The sequence below is a fragment of the Mirounga angustirostris genome, unplaced genomic scaffold (genome assembly GCF_029215605.1).
Source record: "Mirounga angustirostris isolate CCGP_5_RB_7025 unplaced genomic scaffold, mMirAng1.0.hap1 SCAF_1, whole genome shotgun sequence".
Lineage (NCBI taxonomy): Eukaryota > Metazoa > Chordata > Mammalia > Carnivora > Phocidae > Mirounga > Mirounga angustirostris.
In genome coordinates, this window is record NW_026991709.1 from 11,710,244 (window position 1) to 11,734,379 (window position 24,136).

A 24,136-nucleotide genomic window follows, 5' to 3' on the forward strand; every position below is an offset into this window, starting at 1 on the left:
ACAGCCGCCTGCGGACCCCGCAGCTCTCTCTCCAGCGAGTGGCCTTGGACCAAGCAGCGTCCAGACCCCGGGGAAGGGACATGAGCATGTCCCCCAGCCTCCCTGTCACCTGGATGGTCCCTTGAAGGCAGAGGCTCAAAAAGCCTCTCTGTCCTACCAAGAAAGGGGAGAAAAGTCCTCAGGGGCCAACTGATGATCAAAAGGAAGGGTTTTATTTCGAATTAATGGGTTAAAGGCTCAAAGGCCTCCGGACACCTTGCGGCCCGCCCTCGCGGCGGGGCCAAGAGATGGGCAGGTGAGTCCCTCTCTGGCCCTGGGGCACAGGGGCTTGTGCCTAGGGGCTCGGGGCTTGTACCCTCTGATTAGTCTAGACCATTTGAGCTTCTGTGAAATAAAAGCAGACATTTTACAAAGTACCTCAGCCCAGCTCCCCACAGCCTGCCAGGGGGCTTACCAAAGACAGACGACGAAGCCCCACCTGCTGCAAGGACCCCCGGAAACCCCGGCGGGCCCAGGGCCAGCCTCCTGGGCATAGGAGCCGTGCGGTCACACGGGGCCGTGGCCTTAGAAAGGCCCACGCTGAGCTTAATTCTCCACTGTCACCGCCTCCCAATTCTTAATAATTTTCAACAAGGGGCCTCGAATTTTCATTCCGTAGTGGGGCCTGAGAGCAACAATGGGAGTGTCAGACCCATCTGTCTCCTTGTGCGATCCACGTATCTTCATTTCTCCTGGTGACACACAAACACACACATATCACGTGAACACACACTCATCCGCTCACACACACCCCCCACGCCCCCCACACAATGAGCTTCTGTGTCCCCCACCAGTTCTCCGCATCTGAAATTTGGCAAGTCCCAGTAGAGAAGACCTGACTTCTAGAACCCTAGTGGGAGAGGGCGCCTCCCAGTGGGGGACACCTCCAACCTACACCCGAGACCCCCAGGGGGCTGAATCTCAGGGAGGGGCTTTCACAAGGCAGATGCTGGAACGGTGGGAAGGCCGAAGACCCCCTCCCCCGCCCCCCGGACCAGCCCCAGCCCCAGCAGCAGAGAGCGGCAAAGGGTCACTAGGTACCCCGGGAGCGCTGAGTTCCCGGCCCACGCCTGCCGCCCACGTCCTGCCCTCTCCCGCCTCCAGCCTCACCGCCCTCGGGCTGGCCCCGGGATTTACTCGAGAGCCGCAGTAGGGGGAGCCAGCACCCCGGGATCCGCCCCGGGGGACCCGCAGGTGTCCAGCAGGGAGATTGCCCCCTGGCGGCGACAGTGGGTAGAAGGGCAGCCGCGGGCTCCTCCACCGGACGCTGCCAAGCCACAGCCCCCCTTTCTCTGGGTCCCCGATCACCCTCTGCCCGAGGGCCCCTCATCTTTTTAGACAGAAAAACAGGAGGAAGTAAGCTATTTGAGCATAAGAGGGGAAATGCAGAGGAACGGGGTTTTAGAAACACAGCCACACGGGAATTTTTTTTTTTTAAATGATAAAAGTACAAAACCAGTGTTCCCAGAAGAAAAAAATCTCTATTCCTCCCACTGCATAAAAAGAAACCCTGGTTACTGGTTAGTTCTCAGGAAATATCAGAGAAACGCTCCATTTTTTTTTTTCAAGGTTGACCAAATGAGCCCACTTCTGAGCACAGTTTTACTTGGTGGGCTTTCAATACTAAAATAGTCACACAATTCAGATGATAGTAACAATAGAAGCTGGTATAGAAAGTAGAACAGAATCCTACTGGGGCGCCTGGGTGGCTCAGTTGGTTAAGATCCCTGGAGTCCCGGGATCAAGTCCCGCATCAGGCTCCCTGCTTGGCAGGGAGCCTGCTTCTCCCTCTGACCCTCCCCCCTCTCATGTGCTCTCTGTCTCTCTCATTCTCTCTGTCTCAAATAAATAAATAAAATCTTTAAAAAAAAAAAAAAAGAATCCTATTAAAAACAACTCACAAAATCCCTGACATACAGTAGGGGCAAATTTACCCTGAAAAACAACAATTACATATAGTGTCCAAAAAAAAAATCACTCTATTATGTGTGTGTTATCTGGTTCCCCAAGGCCAGAGTAATGAGGGTTCCTCTTCACGGAGGAACTGATCTGCCTGTCACTGATACAATTATTTAGAGGTGGAGATGAATTTTTACCAAGCATTGGGTGTTATTTAAATAACGTAAAATCAGATCCACAACTAGGCCACGAAAACCACAGAGGCAGGCCACCTCCCAGTCCTAAGACAATGGCCTGGAGCAGGATGGGGACTCCCTGAATCAGAACAGTATACTATTAGCATTACTGACTCTGATACTAAGAGATCACAACCCAGAAATAAGACTTCCCAATGTGGTGGCATCTGGGTTTCAATGCTCTCGAGAGAAAGAGCTGATAGACGTTTCTAGCCTTGGGGTGGAGTAAGATTTCCATGCTTATCAGGAATAGATTCTGGCTACTACAGATATCAGGTGATGTACCTTAATCGAGCTGGATGACCTACAAACACATCCTGGATCTGATGCCAGGCAAGGTGAGGAAAGGGGAGTTCTAGAACTTTCCTTTCCTCTTGCTCAAATGAACAGCTGTTTTCCAAGTACGATCAACACGCCAACTTGATTTACAGGATATGAAGCGGCCCCCACCAAACATGCTCAGGGCACTGCCAGGAGAGTCCCGGCAGGAAGGGGTATGTCAGCAGAAGGAGGTGTGACTTTGACCAAATACCTCACAGGGCAGCTCCGACACAGCATCTGAGGGTTTCACCACGTCACTGGTTTCTGGTGCTGCCAACTATGCTTTTCCCTGGTAGGAGCTCAGGTTCCTATACCGGAAAGCAAAGAAGGAACATCCAGGATCCTTTGTTTTCCTCACCTCACCTTCCAGCACAGGAGGCTCTAAATTAGAGAGCAGGTCCACCTGGAGTAAGCAGACCCTCTGCCAACCTCACATTCACCTCAAGTCGGAAATGACCCCGCTACCTCTAAAGTATGCCGGTGTCCATTTCCAAGTGCTCCTGTCTGCAGGAAGGTTCATCTCCAACCTCGAAAAGAGAAGACAGTCAAAACAAAATAAAAGGAAAGAAAGCACGGGAAATAAAATTTAAAAAACCTACTAGCTGTTTCCAGGGGAAATTCTTCAAGTTGTTACACGCAAAAACAAATTTTCTTCTTATGAATTCAAAAAAGCTATTTGGAGTAGAGATAGAGAAGGCTTTTTCTCCTTCTACAAAGTAGTGGCAAGCTCTAAAATATACTCCCAAATCTCCAACCTTTCTAATAAAACCAGAAGCACCTCATCCATTCTTCCCTTGTTCTCTAACCCCACTGGATTCTAGAACACTCCCACTCTGTATGGTCAGTGGCTTATGATTGCACCAGCCAGCTCCCGGAGAGACAGCCCACCTGCCTGGCCTTGGACGGCAGACCTGCAATCACCCTTCTCCGGCAGCTCCAGCACCTCATCCCCTGGCCCCAGTTTCTCAGGCATCCCTGGTGACCCTCGCCTAGAAGAGTCCCCCTTCCAGAGTCAGGTGAGCCTGGGGTCTGAATGCACAACACCCTCCAGGCTCTCCTGGTTACAGCAGACCTGGTTCCAGGAGATGCTGTTGCCTGCCTGTCTGCCAGGCGACACAGTATCAGCCAGAGACACCCTGCCCCGGAGGGACTGGATGTGGTCTGTCCCTTCAGGAGAGCTAGGCTACAAAAGGCCCCAGTCCGAGGGCTCCTGAGCTCAGCACACAGCCTGTGAGCAGAAAAGCCCCTTGCTGGGCTGGAGGTCAGTGCGGCTCAGAGAAGGAAGCTTGCAGGGGCATCTGGAGGGCTGGGATCAGGATGCCAGGATACTGTGGCCTACAGACACCCTGCATTTAGAAGCACAGAGCTGGGAAACAGATCGCTTACTGGAAAGAGACATTTCATCTCTTTGAAAGGTAGACCAGGCAGCCAAAAGTGCAGAAGTGGAAGAATAGAGGTCAAAGAGATCCCAGGTGCTTGGCTACATATCTCTATCCCCCCAACATGACTCCTGAGTCACAGCTGGATCCGAGGGCCGGATTAACTCATCCATATGTAGGCTTGGTCGCAGTCCAGATTACACCAGTGAGGACAAGACACCAAGCCAGAACTACTACCGTGGAGGAACATCTCAGGGATGCTCAATAGTCACTTGGGAAAAAGACACACACTGCTTTCTCATGCTACATGAATTCTGATCATAGGACACTGGGAGTGGGTGACCTCGCAGACCTGAAAGGGTTACAAGATGCTTGTCACTGTTCACATCACATCCTACCTGCGTAAATAGTGATGACCAGCACGACACACGAAGAGCGCCAATGAAGAAAAGGTCTCCCTCCCAGAAGGAAAGGGATTGGAATGGTGATCCAATACTACCCCATTTACCCATCACATACATTTTGTCTCTACCATAGAACATGTCTTTCATAAATACACTGAACAAACTGGATTGGTTATAGAAAGAGGAAAGCGTGAGTTGTATGTCTATTTATAGATTTAATTTCACACAGTTTCTTAACAACGTCAGAAAATATAAACTTAAAGTATTCTAACCATATTTTCTTCTGGGGAGTGGTAAACAAACGCATGCCTGAAGTTAAACTGGGTCTGTAACAGTGTTCAGTTGAAAGTTTCTAACTAAAGGGTGTATCTGTTTGTTTTAAAAAATACTTGTCTGCTGTTCTTGATACAAAATTCTACCGCTATCTTCAATAAATAAATAATAAAGTGTTTCTTAAAAGTATGAAATGTAAACTTTGTTGCCCTTTCTAACACACACACTTTTAAAAATTGCTTGAAATATGACAGGGCTCCTATGGGAAATTATGACACTATGCATTCGGTTCCCAGCAAAGTGGAGACTCGGCCACTATGTTGATGGTCCCCTTTATAAAGCACTTCTACAACCCTAGTTAAATTCTAAGGACCTACAATCAAAGAGAACACCGTCTAACACAGGAAAGCTAGACTCCAGTACCAAGAGAACATGCAAAGAACGTTTCATGACCACAACAAATTGGGATTAGGAGGACATTCACATGCGAACAACATATGACCCACACTTTTCATTAGGAAATCAAGTTATTTTCTAGTTAACCAGCCTATCTTCTGGTGTTGAAGGGGGGGAAAAAAATCAAAGAACTCAAACCAAACAGCTTGGCACATGGTCATACACTCCGGACTCTGGCAACAAGCACATGTATTTCCATTACTGAGGGGTTGGTTGTGTGTGGAAGAGGATGGGAGAGAGTCTTAGGTCTTCCTCCCCTGATTTGTGAGGCTTGGATGCTCCTAGAGCCTTTTCCCCACCACATAATGGAGTTCCTTCACCTCTTTCCACCCCACTTCCAGACTGTCACTTTTCTTTTTCACGTCTTGGGGATGTCTTTCTTGGGAACATAGCAAAGACAGCTGCTGGAATTTCCCATGACATTCAGGATCCGGCACATTCAAGCGAAAATAGGCTCAGAGCTGGTCACCAGCAATTACTCCTGTTAGGAAACATCATAGGACCTCCAAGCCAAAGAGAATTTTCCAACTGGGCTGGCAACCAGGACCCAGTGACATTGTAAAGTAGCCTTTCAGTTGACCTTGATGATCTAATCCAGCAGAATCTAACTTTGTAGATAACAAGCTTCCTTAGCCATCTTCCAAGCATGCTGGAAATCAAAACTGAATCACCTGATAGTAGCTAGTGATAGTTTTCACTGGCTTCTATCAATAAAAGACCTGGAGGGGACTGGAATGGCTCTAACAATGTACCTGCTAGAATCCTCCATAGACCAGCTCTTCAAAGAGCTAGCGCACTGGCTGATCAGGAGACCATCCATCTCCCCGAGTGATCATATCCAGGGCAGCATTTCAAACAAGGTCCCAGTGGGGGAATGAGATTCTGGAGTAGCGGCAGGGCCTTCATAATTATTTCTAAATAGACGAAGGACTCGGCATTATAGATCAAGGGGCCTATTCGGGGACTGGTGGAGATAAGAAATAGGAGTGTTACATGAGTTCTCCAAAAATACAGACATTGCATTTATAAATCTAGTTTACAGTAACCAGACCCACGCCTCAGGCCCAGGGACGGACCAGACTCCCAACTGAATCTAGCTGGGGGCTCTGGGATTTCAAAGCCCCTAGAAGCCATGATGAGACCAGCAGTGAGGACAAAGGAAGACACAGTTTTGTTTCATAAAATGGGAAGTTGATTGGGGGTGGGGGAAGGATTGTCGAGAATTATTCCTAGAAGTTTTGAGGGGCCTGTCTTCACTGTCCCATTGCCCTGTGGCTGAACGTCAAACAGTGGTCTTAGGTAAGCCACACCATTTCCAGATTGCACCTGCCGCCGCGGCCTGGAACTCGGCCAAACACACCCAACTCCCTATGGCTCATCAAACAACTGCAGGTCCAAGCGGACCACAATCTCTCCTGTGGGAACTTCGTGTAGCAGGAGACACTTTGTAACTGGACCCTTGGAACCCTGGTCCTTCTTGATGTCGGCCACACGGATCTCTGTCCGACCCAAAAAATCTGCAAGGAGAAAAAAAACACCCTGCTCAAAGAGAGAATTCCTTCACTTCAAGGCACGTGTTTGGCATATTGGGAATTTCTCAGCGAATTGAGAAATTCGCTTCTTCCAAAAGGGAATTAGGTCCGTTTACAGGAATCCATGAACTACAATGACAGAGCGTAATTTTTAAATGGAGTACAAGGCAAAAAAGAAAAAAGGACACCAGGGTGGGGACAAAGGTGAGTCTAGAAGAACGTAGGCAAAAACGCAGACTATGACTTTCCCTACACCTGGGGACTTCTGAGTCCCGGGAGGCAAGGCAACCCCAGACGTCCTATCAGCTGCACAAAGATTGGAAAGTAATATCTCCCTGGGTTCAGAGGCCACTTCGTGATGTCACATCCTTTTCAGAAAAGTCAGGGACGGTGAGCAAGGGCTGCTCTTTCCTATGGCCCCTGCGTGAGCCAGAGAGCAAATTCAAGGTGTGGGAGAGGAGGCTGTAGGCCCGGCACTCTCGACACCACTTTTCATCAGATATTGAGCATCAGTAGAAGAGCAGATGTAAATATATTTGAACATGTTTTAAATGCTAGGCAATTATAGGACGGTGTTAAATGGGCCTCCAGACCATAATTCCTTCATTTATTCATTTAGGAATTATTGACTGGAATATACTATGTATGCTCCTGTACAGGAAATAGCCTTCTTTCAGGGGCCCATTTAAAATGTGAGAATTAGGGGTGCCTGGGTGGCTCAGTCGTTAAGCTTCTGGCTTCAGCTCAGGTCATGATCTCAGGGTCCTGCGATCGAGCCCCGCGTCGGGCTCCCTGCTCCGCAGAAAGCCTGCTTCTCCCTCTCTCTCTGTTGCTCCCCCTGCTTGTGCTCCCCCACCCACTCTCTCTCTCACATAAATACATTTTAAAAATCTTTAAAAAATAAAATAAAATAAAATGTGGGAATTGGGGGTGCCTGGCTGGCTCAGTCGGAAGAGCATGCAACTCTTGATCTTGGGGTCATGAGTTCGAGCCCCACGCTGGGTGTAGAGATTGCTAAAAATAAATAAATAAACTTTAAAAAATAATCAAAAAATACGATGTGGGAATTTTTCTGGTGGACAAATACAGCTTCATTTTGTCCCTATGCTCATTGCGTGGAAATAATCTCTGATATAAGAACAACATTAGGATTTTCGATTTATACCCTAGTGGAGTTAACACTGTGTCATGATATTTCACTACTTAAAACAACCATAACAACCGTCCAGTCTCTAACCTTCACTTATCAGAATAAAAACGGACAGTGAAACGCTGTAGGAGCCCAGGCGTGAGAGATCGTTCTGGGCAATGCTCTAACATTTAGCCAGCTACGTGCCTGTCTTCAGACCATAAATAAAGGTGCCTAACTCACAATGAGATAATTCATATAAAAGTATTAAAAGCCAAAAGCCACGTGGAGCAATTTAAGCCTCACCCAGATCATGCTAGCAGTAACCCCTCACTCCTACCACTTAACTATACTCTTTGACTATAACTGAGACTGTCATCTTTAAATGTACTGTCTGATTTTTATTGGGTGAGGAAGAGAGAGTTTCTTAGAATCATTGGCCAGACCCCTTCTTTTCCAGGCTCACAGCAGAAACGGGAAGCTGGTTGGAGGAATATGCTTCCAACATGATTCCATCCCTTCGATTAAACCAGACACATCACCCAATGCCATACCCCTGTGGGCTGATGTTCTTCTTGCTCAACTGGCTTATCCATTATCACTGTGGCTTTTGGCCAAGAACTCAAGGCCTGGACTGAGACTTTGGGGGAATAGCCTTTTTGTAGTCGCTTGCTTTGGGGAAGCATGGGACCATAATGGTCTTTATCTAGGGCAGCTGGACCACTCTGGACCAAGCAGGCTTTGTCCACCTTCTCCGAGATGCCACAGCATTGGTGAAGGCCTCTGTCTAGGAGAGGCTGAGTCTTGTCTTATGCCAAGCTCATCTCTCTGGAGGGAAGCCAAAAAATTCTGGGCACCAAATTCCCAGATAGGAAGCAATTTACCCACGAAAGCTGAGTGACAGGGAAGGAGGAAGGACACCTCAGGGGGCCATTCTCTACTCACCGTCTGGAGAGAACTGGTCCCTCTCGAACACGGTGATGCACAGGACCTCCTGCTCTAGGTCTTTGATGAAGAACTGGCAGTTGGAATTCCACTTGGGATTCAGAGTGTCCTGGATGGTCTTGGTGATGTGACACTGGGAGCCCATGGTCACCTCACAGTATGGGTTACTCTTTCCTAGAGTGGATAGAGTCTGCTGGACTCGCGCCTGGCTGCAGGCTCTCCTGGGCATGGCATGGCAGGGTCTTCGCTACGGTGGGCAGCAATTTCCCTCCATACCCCTCATTTTTACCTCCCCCCATTGCCACATTTGATAAATGGCATAAAATGGAGAATCTAGGGGCGCCTGGTGGCTCAGTTGGTTAAGCGTCTGCCTTTGGCTCAGGTCATGGTCCCAGAGTCCTGGGATCGAGCCCCGCGTTGGGCTCCCTGCTTGGCGGGGGGCCTGCTTCTCCCTCTCCCTCTCCCTCTGCCCCTCCCCCTGCTTATATGCTGGCTCTCCCTCTCTCTCAAATAAATAAATTAAATCTTTTTTTAAAAATGGAGAATCTGAGCGAAAACTCCCACCATTCAGCATCACACACTTAAACTATGATACTTAAATATTTATAACACTTAAATAATTAGATTAACGGACTTTAAAACTAGGCCTCTCCAGTCTCCTTGCTAGAGGCTTAGATTGCATCACATCCACCATGAAATGGCAACCACTCAGATCTCTCTGAAAAGCAAAATGGTGGGAAGGATTAAATTAAGAAAGAAAAAAAAAATACTCTGGGTTTTTAACAAGTGTTAGAAAGACCAATTCTGGAAGGAAATTTAGGGTCATGGAAATAGCACGTTTGACATAAAGCTGGCTGGGGGCTTACAGAAAAGACTTTGCCACTACCCCGTGCTGGAGGGAATTTGGGGTCCTTACCATGTGACCGACAGGGTTTCAGCTCAATGCCTTCAACAACGTTCACCATCAACCTTCCGATACCTGTTGCCCTTTGGGAGCGGACTGTGATGGCAGGAAGAAGAACACAAGATGCCTTCACTGAAACACCTTTCCCACCCTTGCTGGCTTCAGATCAATTTCATGTAGCCGCCCCCCAACCCCCGCCCCGTCTCCCCCTTACATGCTGGCTTCCTGGTTCCTGGAATTTACGCTCCACCCTCATCCTGCACCCCACTCTCCCTCTCCCCAACTTCCATCCCTTCTCAGGCCCCGCCTCCCCCTCCAGGCCCATCTTTCCAGCTCCAAGGACTCTGGGCCCAAACTTCACAGCCCCAGCTTGGCAGGACACACGGGCCATGCCGCTGAGCGATGCATACCCAGGTACGCCTTCTCCCGTTTCTTTTTCTCAGTCTCTATATAGAGTTCTGAAGCAGCTTTGATTTTCTGCACCCAGGCAGTCCTTGGGAAGAAAAAAGACAGAAAGGTGCCAAACAGAACTCAGGAAACAGCTTTCGGGGCTTCGAACTCAGCCTCCAGGATCCTACCTGCTTTGTTCCTTTGCTCTTAACAACGAAGGCTGGGACAGAAAGTCCAGTTTTGTGTCAAACGGTGCCAGTGATTTTTCCTACCATTAATAAGGAAGGGATGAGTGACATTTTTATTGATGTACTCGAGACCTGCCTTGGCCTTGGTGTCCCCGTGGCAGAGAGATGCTGTCCTGGAGATGTTGGCCTGCAACTCCCTCCTCCCTTATGGAAAAGCATCTCATATTTGCCTCCCCGAAGAAGGCCAGAAGGATCTCTCTCACTAAACCATCCAAGGGAAGGACAAAACCATTTCCCAGAGAGGGAAGCTCTTTACAAAGCAAAGCAAACACACTCAGGGAGAAGTACTTTGGCATAATGCTTTCCCCTTCATTTTCAGAGACCCATCTGCATGATAACTTTGGCCAATTTTCTTGCTTGGCATGAATGTTCTTTGGAATGTTGTTGGCCTTGTGTCAAGTTCACCCTTCAGAAAAGATCTATTTCATTTGGCTCTAAGGCAGAGTCTTGAATACACGATTGAAGCAAAATACCCCCCTGCTTTGAGATCCAGAACGCCTGTCCAAGTGAGCCAGCTGAGGATGGGGTCGGGCTTGGGGGGGGGGGGTCCCATTAATCCCCAAATCGCCTTCCTATTGGCTTCTGCCACCTGGGAAACCTTAGGAAACGTGATCTCAAAGAATGATGAAAATGTCTTTTAAAGAAATTCTCAAGCAAAATTCGTTTCAATTCCTTTTATTTTGAAAAATTCACGCCATGTGTTAAACTTTTGAGAGGCTCTAGAAAAGTATTAAGACCTTTCTCCTACCCCCTCCAGCCAAAGGTCATGGTACTGCAACTCAAGAAATCTTGGGACCCGCTGATTAATTAAATGTCCTACGTGCGTCCAGCACCCAGTGGGGCCCCGGGTGCTGGAGGTGGGGCCCCGTGCCCGGGGAGGTGGCAGGTCTTACCTTTCATTTATGCTTTCGGCTCGGAGGGTGTAGACTCGGTCAATGTGGGAGATGTGGAAGATGGGCTCATCTCCAGAAGGGTCAGTGGGTAATTTTACTAGAACCTCATTTAGGAAAATAGGCTGAAAAACAATGCATAGCCATTATAAAACCAGACTGGGACTCTGCGTGTTTCAGTGAACGATGAATGTGTGTGAGCTAATGTTCCAGTAAACTAAACTGAGTGTGTGTGTGTGTGCATGTGTGTGTGCGTTCCAGTAAATTCTACTGGAATAATGATTTTGTGTTAATATCAATATCATGTATTACAAACTATAAATAGGGATTTTTGCCTCCTCCATTTTGCCGGTGTTTTTTAGGTCCTTCAGAAGAAGCCTTGACCAGTCTGTTTTGGCCATAGCAAATCCTAATCAGCAAACAGTCTCCCTAACTTCACCTCCAGCCAATTCCCTCCAAAGATTTTCCTACAAAGTTGCTAGGGACAATCCGCATTAAGTACATTGTTCTTTTCCCCACAATCAGGCTAACTGCCGCTTCAGAGAAAACTCTGTAAAAACACCCCCACACAGACAAATTTAGGAAAACAGCACCCCATGACACGAAGACACACGAACACAGCCGTGTACATCGGAGCAGACCAAATAAACAGCAGAAGGAAATTCCCCACACATTGACTGTTCAGATTGGCTTTTGTTGGCCAAGGTGAGGGGCACGGATGTTTCAAGCTACCCTGAGGAGCTTGGAGGCGGATCTGGGAATGTTTGGAAGGCGGGGCGCTGGAGCTCTAGTTTGGAGCTTGCCCAAGCCTGCCTCACCTGTAACCCTAGGCCTTGAGCCCCGCCAGCCCAGGGCGGCCTGCCTTCACCTGGTGACCCACGGCGGCCATTTGGAAGCTAATAGATGTTTCATCAATCGAGCTGAACGTTGTTCGTCTTCTGAGAATGCTGGAACTGCATTGCCTCAGTTACTCTAAATCCTGGCTCACCCCTTTGCCTTCTCCTCCATGCCACGGCCCCCGAACCCTGCTAAGACTGACTCCTTTTGGGAACTTTCTACTCCCCCAAACATCAACCCTGAGATTGCCATCTGGAATCAAACTTACAGTTTTGTACATTTTATACTGCAGGTTAGATTTGGGACTGAAGACTTTGTCGGTGCCGGAAGAGCCCAAGGGTTTTATGATTTGGGTCAGCAGCAGGAAGTCATTGAAGAGGAAGCCATACAGCTCCTTGTTGCTCTTGGCCTTGTAGAGTTTCCCACTGTGCAGAAACTTGCGCGGCCCCAAGCAATTGGTCACTGAATTGAACACGAGTTGCTGAGAAAGGAAAAACAAAACCCAAAGAAGACACGATGAGGTGAGGTCATTTTTTTGATTTCTGTTTTTCTGTGTCTGAAAGCCCGAGCTCCGTCAGAATCTGAGACTTGCCCCCAGCAGGCCTGAGTCTGAGGCTCAAGTCAAGGACTGCTTTGCAGACGTCAGCCAATGCCTTTCAGAGCCAAGGAGTCAATGTCAGTCAAGGACCCAGTTCCGGGGATTCCGAGTGTCCAGATGAGTCTTGAGTATAATTCCTACTGCTTTCTCCCTAGGGGTCTACTAGTGTCTCAGGGTGACTGGTGGCCCTCTCCCTCTTATTGGCTGGGAAATGGGAAGCAGGAAGAAAGTTCTGAGTCTTCTCCCGCCACCTCGATGAGTTTGTGCTGTGTCCTAGCGGGGGCATGAACCTGCTCCAGTGACGACCCCACACAGGCTCCCACAGTCCCTTGAGCTTCTGGAAAGCAGCAACTACTCTGTGTACAATTCTATAGGACACACGTTACTTTCCCAGGTGTGGCTAGAGTCCAGGCCCCTAGCACATGGGCGACTGCAAGACTCAGGGGCGCTGAGGGACGTTCAAAGCCAAGCAGAGTGGACACAGCGTGGTGCGCGTGGAATCTTAACCAACTCCCTCGTCCTGAAAATGGGAAGGGGACACTCTTTTCCTGCCACTTCCCAAACCTTGGAGATGGCTCCATAGGCTGCTGAAAGCCAGCTCTATCATCCCACTGGGCTCTATCATCCATGTGAGCAGTTTCTGAAGGGGCAGAGGGAGACTGAGGCAGAAAAATGACCCCATAAAGACTCACTTTCTTGGTAGCCGGAGGAGAGACTGAGGGAGGGCCCCAGGGGGGAAGCTCCACCAGCAACCTTCAAGGCCAATACTCCCCAGAGCTATGAACCCTGTAGATCTCCCTGAGGAGGGTATTTGTGAAGAGGTGACAGGGTTCACACCATGGGTCCCCCAAGAGATGTTGGTGGCCATGCATCTCCCACCATTGTGGGGGAAAGAATCAGCAGTGCCTCTGTGACTGGAGACCTATAGGCATAAGGAAGAGTGACCACTCCACTCCACTCTTGGGTACAAGGAGGGGTGAGGGGCTGTGAGAGAGCCCCAAAGACTGAAGGTGACACCCACATGGGAGCCTTCAGAGGGTATTCTTTACCCTTTTGCACTCTGAACAGGAATCTGGAGATCCATGTTGCTCGCCAAGAGAGAGTTCAAGCCACGTGGGGACAGACTATGAATCCAGAGAAGGCCGCCTGGATCACATAAAGATGACGTCATTTATTCATCCTCCTCCAAGCGTGGGGCCACCACGAGGCCAGGCTAACAATGAATATAAATGAATTGGGAACGTTTCTCTATCTTAGGACAAGGATGCTAAAGACAGCACGTATTTGAAACTTAATCACGGGGTTGAGTCCAGATCTGGGCCAGGAGACAGAAGCCAGCATGCCCCCTCTCCCTGATTGTATGGTGAACACCACACAGACAAGACGAAAGCTGGTGCACAAAGCTAGGTAAGACTGTTCAGTAGGAAGGAAAACAGTCTATCTCAAAGAGGGTATGGAAGCCACAAAACTCAAAGGTTAAGAGCTTTTTTTTTATGCTAAAGTTTTTTGTTTGTTTTTTAAAGATTTTATTTATTTGTGAGAGAGAGAGAGCACAAGCAGGGGGAGTTGCAGGCAGAGAGAGAAGCAGGCTCCCCACCAAGCAGGGAGCCCAACATGGGGCTTGTTCCCAAGACCCCGGGATCATGACCTGAGCCAAAGGCAGACGAAGACTGAGCCACCCAGGCGTTTTAAGAAGACCCAGGCTTCGCTGAGTCCTCCTGAGGGCAGCTGCGAGACTCGGGGAAGGGCCCCTTTCCAAAGAGCAGGTCACCATGTCCTGCTGCCCGGATTCAGGAGCTGTTCAGGTGTGCTGTCTGCAGGATCGAGTTAACCTCCTCTGCACTTGCTCCCCTGGCTTCCACTTGCCAAAAAGCCATATCATCTATTGCTCTACAGATGCCCAGCTCAGGACATGCCCTCCACTGGGAGGCCCACCCCTGGATGCCTTCCAGGACAGATATCTTCATCCTTCAACACGCAGCCACCTGTCTCCATCTCCGATGCTTCCCTGAATCCCCCCGTGACTGTCCCTTCCTCCCCACCCTGTGTTCCCACAGCACCGGAACCTTGTCCCGCCTTCCCACTCCTTATATTTTGTTGTAAACACTGGGTTAGCCCCGCCCACCACCACTTCATCCAGAACTGTAGAACCTGAGGGACGGCAGAGGTCACATTTTACTGATTTTCACTGCCCTTAGTGTCCAGTACTAGGCCATGGCACTCGAGAATTGTTTAATGTTTACTGAGTGGACGAACGGATGAAAGCATCAGTGAGCCAACCGACCAATGAATGCCCCTGGATTGCATATCAACACAGAGTTCCAAAACGCATTTCCACAGGGCTGTTCCCACAGCTCTGTTTACCGCACACCTAATGCTGAAGACGGACAAGGAGGTGAGGCAGGCGAGGAATCTGTGATGGTGACTTCCTCAGCTAGTGATTGCCTTCAAAGCATTGGAAGAAGGGAGAAGCCACAGGGAGAGTGGACGAGGGGGACACATTCTGCCTGGGCATTTTGGTAAACCCTAGTGAATGGTGTGTGTGTGTGTGCGCGCGCGTGCACACGCACATGCATGCAGAGGCAGAGAGAGGCAAAAACAGGCAGAAAGAATCAATGAAACTAAAGGAAGGGAAAGTGACAAGAAAAGAAATACTAGAAGAGAAACTTCTGTTCCTGGCAGTATGATGGACTAGATACTCTGACACATCCAGTGAAAAATTTAAAAACTCAGTAAAATATAAAAATGCACTTTTTAAATGCAAGCAAACTGATAAAAAATATATAAAAAGTAAAAAATGTGCAGAGGCCAAAAACAGAATGAAAAGGCGTACCCCAGAAGATAAGCCAACCCCAAAGCCGGCTTCAACCCTGAGAGTCTCTCTTGAATCTAGTTGACCTTGAGCTTCCATTTCAAAGGTCACGTGGGGTGCGAGCCGAGCAATGTATGGAGAGCCCACGTGAGCGGAGGGATCTAACAGGAGACAGCCACAAAAACTTTCTCGTAGAGGAAGAATGACAAACTCAAGCACAGAAGGGAGGAACAAGAAGACTTGCTTGCCATTGACCTTGGACTAAGGGCAATGAAAAAAAATGCCCCTGAGAATTTGCAACCGCAAGGCAGCCCTCGCCCAAGTCCACAATGACAATTCACACAGCAGTGTGATCCCCAGACCCCTCTACATTTAATCTGGGGTGATGCTGGTGGCAATTCTCTCGGGAGGAATGCAACTCCAGACCCCGCAGGCAAAGCTCCAAGGAACACGGACCTCACAATCAAAAATCACAGCACAGACAGAGAAGCGGGCATGCGCAGTGACGGCTAGCAGAACTGACGGACAAGAGCGAGCTCCAGGCCTGTAGGTGGTGGAATGTCCTGATTGGGACTATGTTTAAAATGTTAGGGAAAAAAATGAAAAGCGTGGCCACTTGTGCAAGAGCAAGACATGAGAGAGAAGCCAGCAGATCTGACAACATGAACGGAACTTCAGAAAATGGAAATAAAGAAGTCAGTGGACCGGTGAAGGGGCGGCGGATAAGAAGCAGGGGGAAGAGAGAGCGACCCTGCCCGCCTCCTCCTCCAGGCTGGCGGCAAGACTCAGCCTGGCGGGGGCGGCCCGGGTCCCAGCCCGCGGGCAGCTACCTCAGACAGGCCTTCACACTGCACGTGCGCTTGGATCCACTCCAGCCGGTCCGAGTTCTCCTTCTCCCGCACCCCTTCGTTCACCTGCGAGCACAGCTCCTCCGCTTTCTCCAGGGCGTGCTTCAAGTGGCTGTGGTCAGGGTGGTTTTCGGGGGTGTTTTCCAGGATCTACGGAAGAGGACACAAGACAGCAGCGTCAGGCGGTGCAGGTGGGCCCGGGGCGGGGTGGGGGGGCGCAGTCCTGGAGGGCCCAACAGAGGCAGGGCACGGCACCCTCCTTTCCTGATGGGTGCCCACCTGGGGAGCTGCCGCTCTGAGCGCCCAGCTGCAGCCATGACATGAGCAAGATGGCCACCCGTTGTTGGCCGGGTCCCCTGGGGAGGGAGGGGATGCCACATTATTTACGCTTGGGGTTTGAGGAGGGCAGTGGCTGCAGCCGGGGTAACAATGCATCCTCAGGGATTTTCCCCTAGAAAACGGCTCTTTTCCTAGGTCCGCGCGAGCTGCAGGCATCGGCGCAGCTCTGGAACAGCATGCCAAGGGGTGCATCTGAGCACATGTGTGGTTTTCTGTGTAGAACACTCCAAGCCAGCCAGCAGCTAGGCCTCCTGCATTAACATCTGGGCTCTGCCAGTGACCAGCCATGCATGGGCCAGCCCCCCAAATGTTCTGAGCCTCAGTTTCCTTATATGAAAAGTGGGGATGCTCCACAGCACCTCCTTTTTAAGGTTATCTGGAGGACTAAATGATTTGATAGAGTGAAGCACTTCGAAAAGTACCTGGCCCTTAGAAGGTGCTCAGTGAATGAGAGCCATGATCATCAGATTCTCAAAGGACTTAGAGTGCATTAAAAGCAATCATGAAGAAAGGCTCTGAGCCAGTTTTGGAATGCACCAGGGGATGTGGAAGGTGTACCTGCTTAGGACTTGTCCACACACAAATAATTCACATGGACCTAACCTTGAATAGTATCTCACCTCAAAGGTACCCTTTGGCTTAAAGTCCTAGGGAAGCACCTAAATTGAGAAAAATGCACATTCTGGGTCCTGCCTTCAATCATCAACAACATCCCCACCCTCCGGGCCAATCCTGGCTGTAGCTAGGATCCTTGTGGGAACTCCTGATGCCTCATCCCTGACCAAATCCCTGGGGGAGGGACTCCAAGTGCAGGTATTTTCTAGAGCTCTCTGGGTGATTCTAATGTGCAGCCAAGTCTAAGGACTACAGCCCTAGACTGGGAGCCCACACAGCTGGCTTGTGGAAATTCATTTGTTTTGGTTTTGGTTTGGTTTTGCTTTCTTTTTTTTTTTTTCTTCAATTTACTTAAACTAAGAACCGAAAAGAAAACAAAAATAGTTCACCCATTTATGCCACTCTCTACCCTTGCCTCTGGCAACCACTAATCTGTTTTCCGTATCTATGAGCTTGGCGGTTTTCTTTAATTAATTGTTTTTAAGATGCCAAATATAAGAAAGATCATATGGTATTTGTCTTTCTGAGTTATATCACTTAGCATAATGCCCCCAAGGTCCATCCATGTTGACACAAAAGGCAAGACTTCACTGTTTTTTTATGTCTGAACAATATTCTATTATATATTATATACATATATATGGTGTGTGTGTATATATATATATATATATAATTTCTATCCATCAATGGACAGTTAGGTTGTTTCCATGTCTTGGCTATTATAAATAATGCTGCAATGAACATGGGGGTGCATGTATCTTTTTGAATTAGTGTTCTTATTTTCTTCAGGTAAATACCAAGAGGTGGAATAGCTGGGTTGTATATGGTAGTTCTATTTTTAATTTTTTGAGGAATCTACTTACTGTTTTCCATTGTGGCTGCACCAATTTATATTCTTACCAACAGTGGACAAGGATTCCTTTTTCTCCACATCCTTATCAACACTTGTTATTTCTAGCCTTTTTTTTTTTAAAGATTTTATTTATTTATTTGAGAGAGCGAGAAATATCAAGAGAGAGCATGAGTGGGGGGTGGGGGTTCGGTGTGCAGAGGGAGAGGGAGAAGAAGGCTCCCTGCTGAACACGGAGCCTGATGCTGGGCTCGATCCCAGGACCCTGGGACCATGACCTGAGCCAAAGGCAGACATTCAAACAACTGAGCCACCCAGGTGCCCCTCTAGTCTTTTTTATAATAGTTATTCTAACAATGTGAGGTGATACTTTATTATGGTTTTGATTTGCATTTCCCCAATGATTAATTACGTAGAGCATCTTTTCATGTACCTCTTAAGCACTATGTATTTTCAGGAAAATGCCTCGTCAGATCCTCAGCCCATTTTTAAATCAGGTTGTTGGGTTTTTTTGCTATTGTATGGGTTATATGAACTCTTTATATATTTTGGATATTAGCCCCTTATCAGATATATGATAGATACATAGATATAGATAAGTAATCTATGTATATTTCAGTACCTACTTACCTGAGTATAAAATGTGTTTACCAGTTTACATCTATCATTTGTCTTTCATTGTTGTTCATTATATTTTGTCACACAGAAAACTTTAAGAAAAATCTTTATGCAAATAGTATATTGACACATTCTTGATCTGCAAGATCCAAACAATACAGAAGTACATAGAGCAAATGTGAAAGTTCCCTTTCACTATCCTCCCCAGGGGTAACCATACCAACAGACCAAAGGGCATCCCTTGAACTCCTTTTAGATGCTCTGCATACATTTAATAATCACACATAGTTTTTCCTCTGTTTTATAAAATGAACTACACTGTAAGATTGCTCATGAAGGGTTTTTTTTTTTACTTAATGGTATTTTCTGGATGCCATTCCATGCTAATACATAGAAGTCTTTGTTGTTGTTGTTTTTAAGATTTTATTTATTTATTTGAGAGAGAGAGTGAGCGAGACAGAGAGTGAGCACAAGTGGGGGAGGGGCAGAGGGAGAGGGAGAAGCAGGCTCCGTGCTGAGCAGGGAGCCCGATGTGGGGCTCAATCCCAGGTCCCTGGGGCGAAGGCAGACAATCAACCGACTGAGCCACTCAGGCGCCCCTGAAGTCTCTGTTTTTTTTTTTTTTTCAAAGATTTTATTTATTTATTTATTTGAGACAGAGAGAATGAGAGACAGAGAGCATGAGAGAGAGGAGGGTCAGAGGGAGAAGCAGACTCCCTGCCGAGCAGGGAGCCTGATGCGGGACTCGATCCCGGGACTCCAGGATCATGACCTGAGCCGAAGGCAGTCGCTTAACCAACTGAGCCACCCAGGCGCCCTGAAGTCTCTGTTTTTAAAAATATTTTCCAAGTACAGGTCTACCACAATTCATTTGCTCTATTTAATATCTAGGTTGTTTCCAGAATAAAATATTTTTTTAAGTTGCTACAACTCTAAATCTTTTAAATCTCTATCCTTACTGCCATGCTAAGAATTTCTCCACCTCAGCATCATATACAATATTTCATCTTAGTACTTTTATAGTTTTTCACATGTATCTTGTAACTGGCCACCTTTTAAAATTTCTCTTCTTGGCTCCACTATTTTTCAGTTCACTCTCAGGTCCTCTAAAGGGCAGCAATCATGTTTCTGCAAATAACAATAATTTGTTTTTTCCTTTTTAATATTTATGACTCTCGGTTCTTTCCTTGTTTTTGCCCCCACCCCCACCCCACCCCCACCGCCATTGCCTAGATCTAGAACACCTATTTTAAAAGCTCATTTCCAGCTCCAATGTGCAATTAAATTTGGGGGGACAAAGAGAAGTACCGCACCAGTTAAATAACAACTGTCAAGTTGGAAGAGAGGAAACAGTAGGTTGAAAGCCTGATTCAAAACTAATTATTTAATTCAGCCAAGGTGGCCACAGTGTACTTTGTGGGGCCAAGCTGGGGTTGGACAGAGGAGATGGCTTACGTGGAGGGAGATGGGTTACTATAAGGGTTCTGAGCAAATCAGTAAATGTATTGATGATGAGAGGGAGGTTTCTCATAGAAAAGAAGTTGTAAGTATAGAAAGGGGGAAGGCTAGAATCAATTCTGTGGTATAAGATTAGAACAGGACGCATCAGTGTGAGCTCATGGGTTTTAACATGCATTATTATCTACATGGATTGATCTAGAAATAAATATAAAGGTATGTGTGTACACTTACATATAAGCATGTACGTATGAATATACATATGTGTATTTCCTGACTCGGCCACTGAGACACCCAAAAGGCAGTAACACCCTAACAGCAATGAGCACACCGGCGCCCAGATCTGGGTTGCTAAAGTCTCCACGGAAGGGAACCAGATCTAAAACCTCTCTCCGGGAGCCATCCCCCCTATGGTTATATAATCACAGGTTTAGAGGATGTCTGGGTCTGCTCACTCATATTACAGATAGAAACACTGAAACCCTATTTTTTTTTCTTTTGGTATTGGCTTCACGATGGCTTTTTGAGGATGGGTGGTAGGCATGACATTTCTTTCTCTTTCCTGCTGGGAAAATTGAGGCATGAAGGCATTATACCTCTATTAAGAAAAGAACCAAAGAACTGAGCTTTCATTTTCCAACTTATGAGGTAAAAGCCACTTGGTCACAGAGCTGAAGACTGTATATTATTAGCTCTTTTCACAATGAACAGCTTTTCTTTCTGAGTTACCAAGCAGATACTTCCAACATCCCCTTGGTGTATGATTCTACACAACAGATACCAGGTACGTTGGCTGGGGGATCTTGCCCGTGACCCTGGATCCCTGAAATGCTGAGAAAGCATTCCTCTGCTTGAAAAGGCAAGATGGGTACTTACATTTTTAATGATCAGTGGGTATCTTGTTACCCGTTGCATAGGCTTCAGTATAAAACTGGAGAGAGGCATCCCTTTACATCGAGGGTCCATTGCCAGCCTCTGAAATGAGAGAGTTTTTTAAATGTCCTTAAGAAATCTGCGAAGTCCATTCAGGGACATCCGCTCCCCCCGCCCCATCACATTGTCTCATTTATCTGGACGAGAACAGAGGAGCCTGGCGTCGGAAGGGCCTGACTCGATATCCCGGTCCAGGACGATGGCGATTGGAGACCCACCCCCTCCCTGGGACACACAGTCCCTCCCTTACAGAGATGAGATTCTGGCTCTACAGAGAATATTTCTTCTGTATATCTGCCAGACCTTTTTAACAGCCCCAAGAGGAAGAAGAAACACGAGGCTGTAGAGTTAGAATAGAAACTCCCCTTAAGTCCCAGAGATGCCAGAGGGGCTGAATCTCATTGTCTCGTTCGGATGGAGCCCGCACACACCCGTGGGAGCCCCAGGCAGGTGGGGACAGTGGTGCTGAGACAGGAGGGGGGCAAAGGACTACAACCTCAAGTCTTGCGGGTTGTCCCCACCCTAGACCACCTGTCCCTTTTGTCAATTCAGCCAGAGGAAAGGGTCCTATCCCAAAAGATGATCCCGTCTGTAACTCACAGGGATTATGTGGTGACTCAGCTCTCAAAGGCACTGGCCAGGTTTAACACCTTAGAAACGGGCAGTTGCCATGACCTAGGCCCCAGGTCCCGGGAGGTGTCAGCTTCCCAACCTGCTCCTGCCATGGACATCATCATTCCAAGAACACCTCATACCTGGCAAAGGCGTGTCAAACCCCCACAAGGGTGAGGCGAGGAGAGGTGATGAGGGAGGGGAAACAGGCCCCCTGTCCTGGGTGGTGTCAGCATTTCCCTCCAGCTCAAGTGCATCCAGTGATGAATTCATCCTGCCTTGTGTCCGGGGAGGACCGGCCCTTGGCTGAAAGCCCAGGTGGCCCAGCATCTGCTCTCCAGTCTCTAGACCACCCTGGGCCTACTTTTTACCAATATTTCTCCCCTTCGAATGACTTTAGAATGCCTCCCCCCCCCCCCCCCATTCATCGGCTAGCAAATCAAAGCATTTAATGTTGAGAAACACCAGGGGAAAAGGAAAGAACAAGCATGTGGGATGCTGCAGTCAAGGAGAGATCTCACAATGATGATTCCACAAACGTGCTTAGTGGTGGGGGAGGGAATGGCCTGCCCCCAAGTGCACAAGGTACAAAGAGAAGCCTGCTGTTAGTATTATTGGTCTACTCACCAAAATGTAACTGAGGTTCCGCAAAAGTTATTTGATTCTTTCTCTGGGAGACACGGAGGCTGAGTGGACCAGTGGGGCCAGCGGGGACCTGCCCTGGCCAAGGCCAAGTCCCAAGGCCTGCAGCCCCCAGCAGCATGTGGCCCACCTCCTCAGATGTCCCTTGGGGGACACATGGCTCTCGAGACCCCTATTATCCCCCGAGACAGAGGTCCTGGCATCCCACACTCACCCCCACACACTTTTTAGAGCTCGAGGCCAACCACAAAAACCAACTGGAAAAGGAACAAAGGGTCCCTTGAGATTCCCGGCCATTCCCTCTGCAGCAAAGAACGGGGGGTGCTCAGACCAAACAGAATGGGGCACCTCAGATGCACCAGCCCCGCTGGGCCTGACAAATGAGATCGAAGATTTGAACCTGCATCCAAATAACACCGCTAACACGGGGACCACAGGTCAGAGTTTCCGGGTGCAGGCTGGCCCCTCCTCTCCAAGCCCAGCCCTTTGGTCAAAGCCCCACCTGCCGGCCCGCGGCGGGCCCCTAGTGCTCGGCCAAGACCTCGGCCCCACTGGCTGTTTTTAGCAGGAATATGCTGGCAGGCTTGAATTCGCTCCTCGCACACCCAGCTGCCCTGCGTCAGCCACTGAGGGGCCGGGGCTTGGCTGAGCCTGGACTCCTTACTTTGACAAACTCCTTGAAGTCCGGGGCCTCGTCTGTCTTCTGCTGGATCAGGGCAGCTCCGTTGAGCTGACAGCTGCAGAAGCGAATGTAGGGCTGCATATGCGGCAGCTGGGCGGTCAGGATGTCGCCGATCATCTTCACGGGCATTTTCTCCCCTGACATCTTCTTGCGGACCCGCAGCGCTCTGCACGGGGACACGGGAAGTGAGCCCCCTGCCTTCACACTAGCCGCCGGTGACGGGGCACACTTTGAGGCCATACAGAAACAGAACGTGTGGGAGGGGCACAAACCCAGGGCCACTAAAGGATCTACTGGGGGAGACAAGGAACAGAAAAGAAGCACATCTGGTGCTACAGAGAGGTATTGCCAGGGCAGTTTTCCTTGGCCTGATGGCTGTCTGCTGGTTCTTAGGAATAACTTTTCAGAGACATCTTTGCTGAACAAGTCAGCATGAAGAATATATTTTTCTTTCTTATGGAGAAATAGGGGATCATTTCTCTCGTAACTCAGACAGGATCCCTGTGTCGACGTCTCACTTTATGGATTATCTGTGGTCTACGTCCCAGGCTACTATGGCCCAGCATTGAGTCTGTTCCCGACCAATGTCACCCGAGGGAAGCTACCGTTGCCAAGGGACATAGAGGCTCATTTTCAGACTAAACAGAACATAATTAAGATGGTAAATCAACTGCTGCAGAGAAATAATCCCATTATGTTCACCAAAGCCCGGGATAAATGGTTGTCTGAACTATCTGTGCTGTTCACTGCTTCATCGCTGTGGCTAATTTGAACTTAACTGGGTTAGGAAGTTCTGAAGAGAGAAGCCTATTTATATGATAATGGACCAGTGAACCCAAACAATTCATCTCCTGGAAGTTGAGAAGAGACTGAAAGGGCTGGGAGGTGTTTGTTCTGAGATCCAGCTGCAGTCGGAATGTTGAGGGCCATGAGAGCCAGGACTGTGCAATCCACCCAACTCCAGTATGTGAGCTCCTAACACCAGCCTCTAGAGGGCACATCACTGAGCCTCTACACAGCAAGGAGAGCGATGCGCTAGGAGGGCAGGACCACAACACCGGAGGCCATGAGTGTGTTCTGCCTCCCCCAGTGATGGTGGATGGATGGATGGATGGATGGATGGATGGATGGATGGATGGATGGGTGGATGGATGGGTGGGTGGAAGGGTGGGTGGGTGGATGGATGGGTGGATGGATGGATGGGTGGATGGATGGGTGGGTGGAAGGGTGGGTGGGTGGATGGATGG

The 24,136-nt window shown here is 48.6% G+C and overlaps 1 protein-coding gene across 4 annotated transcripts in view; it reads right to left on the reverse strand.

The window, feature by feature from the left end:
• Nucleotides 1-3,620: 3,620 nt before the first annotated feature.
• The window catches only part of ITSN1 (intersectin 1), a 214,063-nt gene continuing 193,547 nt past the window's right edge, over nucleotides 3,621-24,136 (reverse strand). For 2 of the 4 annotated variants that reach the window (XM_064579188.1, XM_064579191.1), the window contains 9 exons: nucleotides 22,872-23,055; nucleotides 20,897-20,995; nucleotides 16,123-16,290; nucleotides 12,151-12,363; nucleotides 11,049-11,170; nucleotides 9,928-10,010; nucleotides 9,530-9,613; nucleotides 8,614-8,787; nucleotides 3,624-6,524 (listed from right to left, as the gene is read on the reverse strand). In XM_064579188.1, the coding sequence (XP_064435258.1) occupies nucleotides 6,376-6,524; nucleotides 8,614-8,787; nucleotides 9,530-9,613; nucleotides 9,928-10,010; nucleotides 11,049-11,170; nucleotides 12,151-12,363; nucleotides 16,123-16,290; nucleotides 20,897-20,995; nucleotides 22,872-23,055 (1,276 nt within the window). In that variant the 3' untranslated portion in view covers nucleotides 3,624-6,375. Of the gene's footprint in view, nucleotides 6,525-8,613; nucleotides 8,788-9,529; nucleotides 9,614-9,927; nucleotides 10,011-11,048; nucleotides 11,171-12,150; nucleotides 12,364-16,122; nucleotides 16,291-20,896; nucleotides 20,996-22,871; nucleotides 23,056-24,136 lie in introns of all 4 variants that reach the window. The other 2 variants (XM_064579196.1, XM_064579187.1) reach the window with 2 other exon arrangements.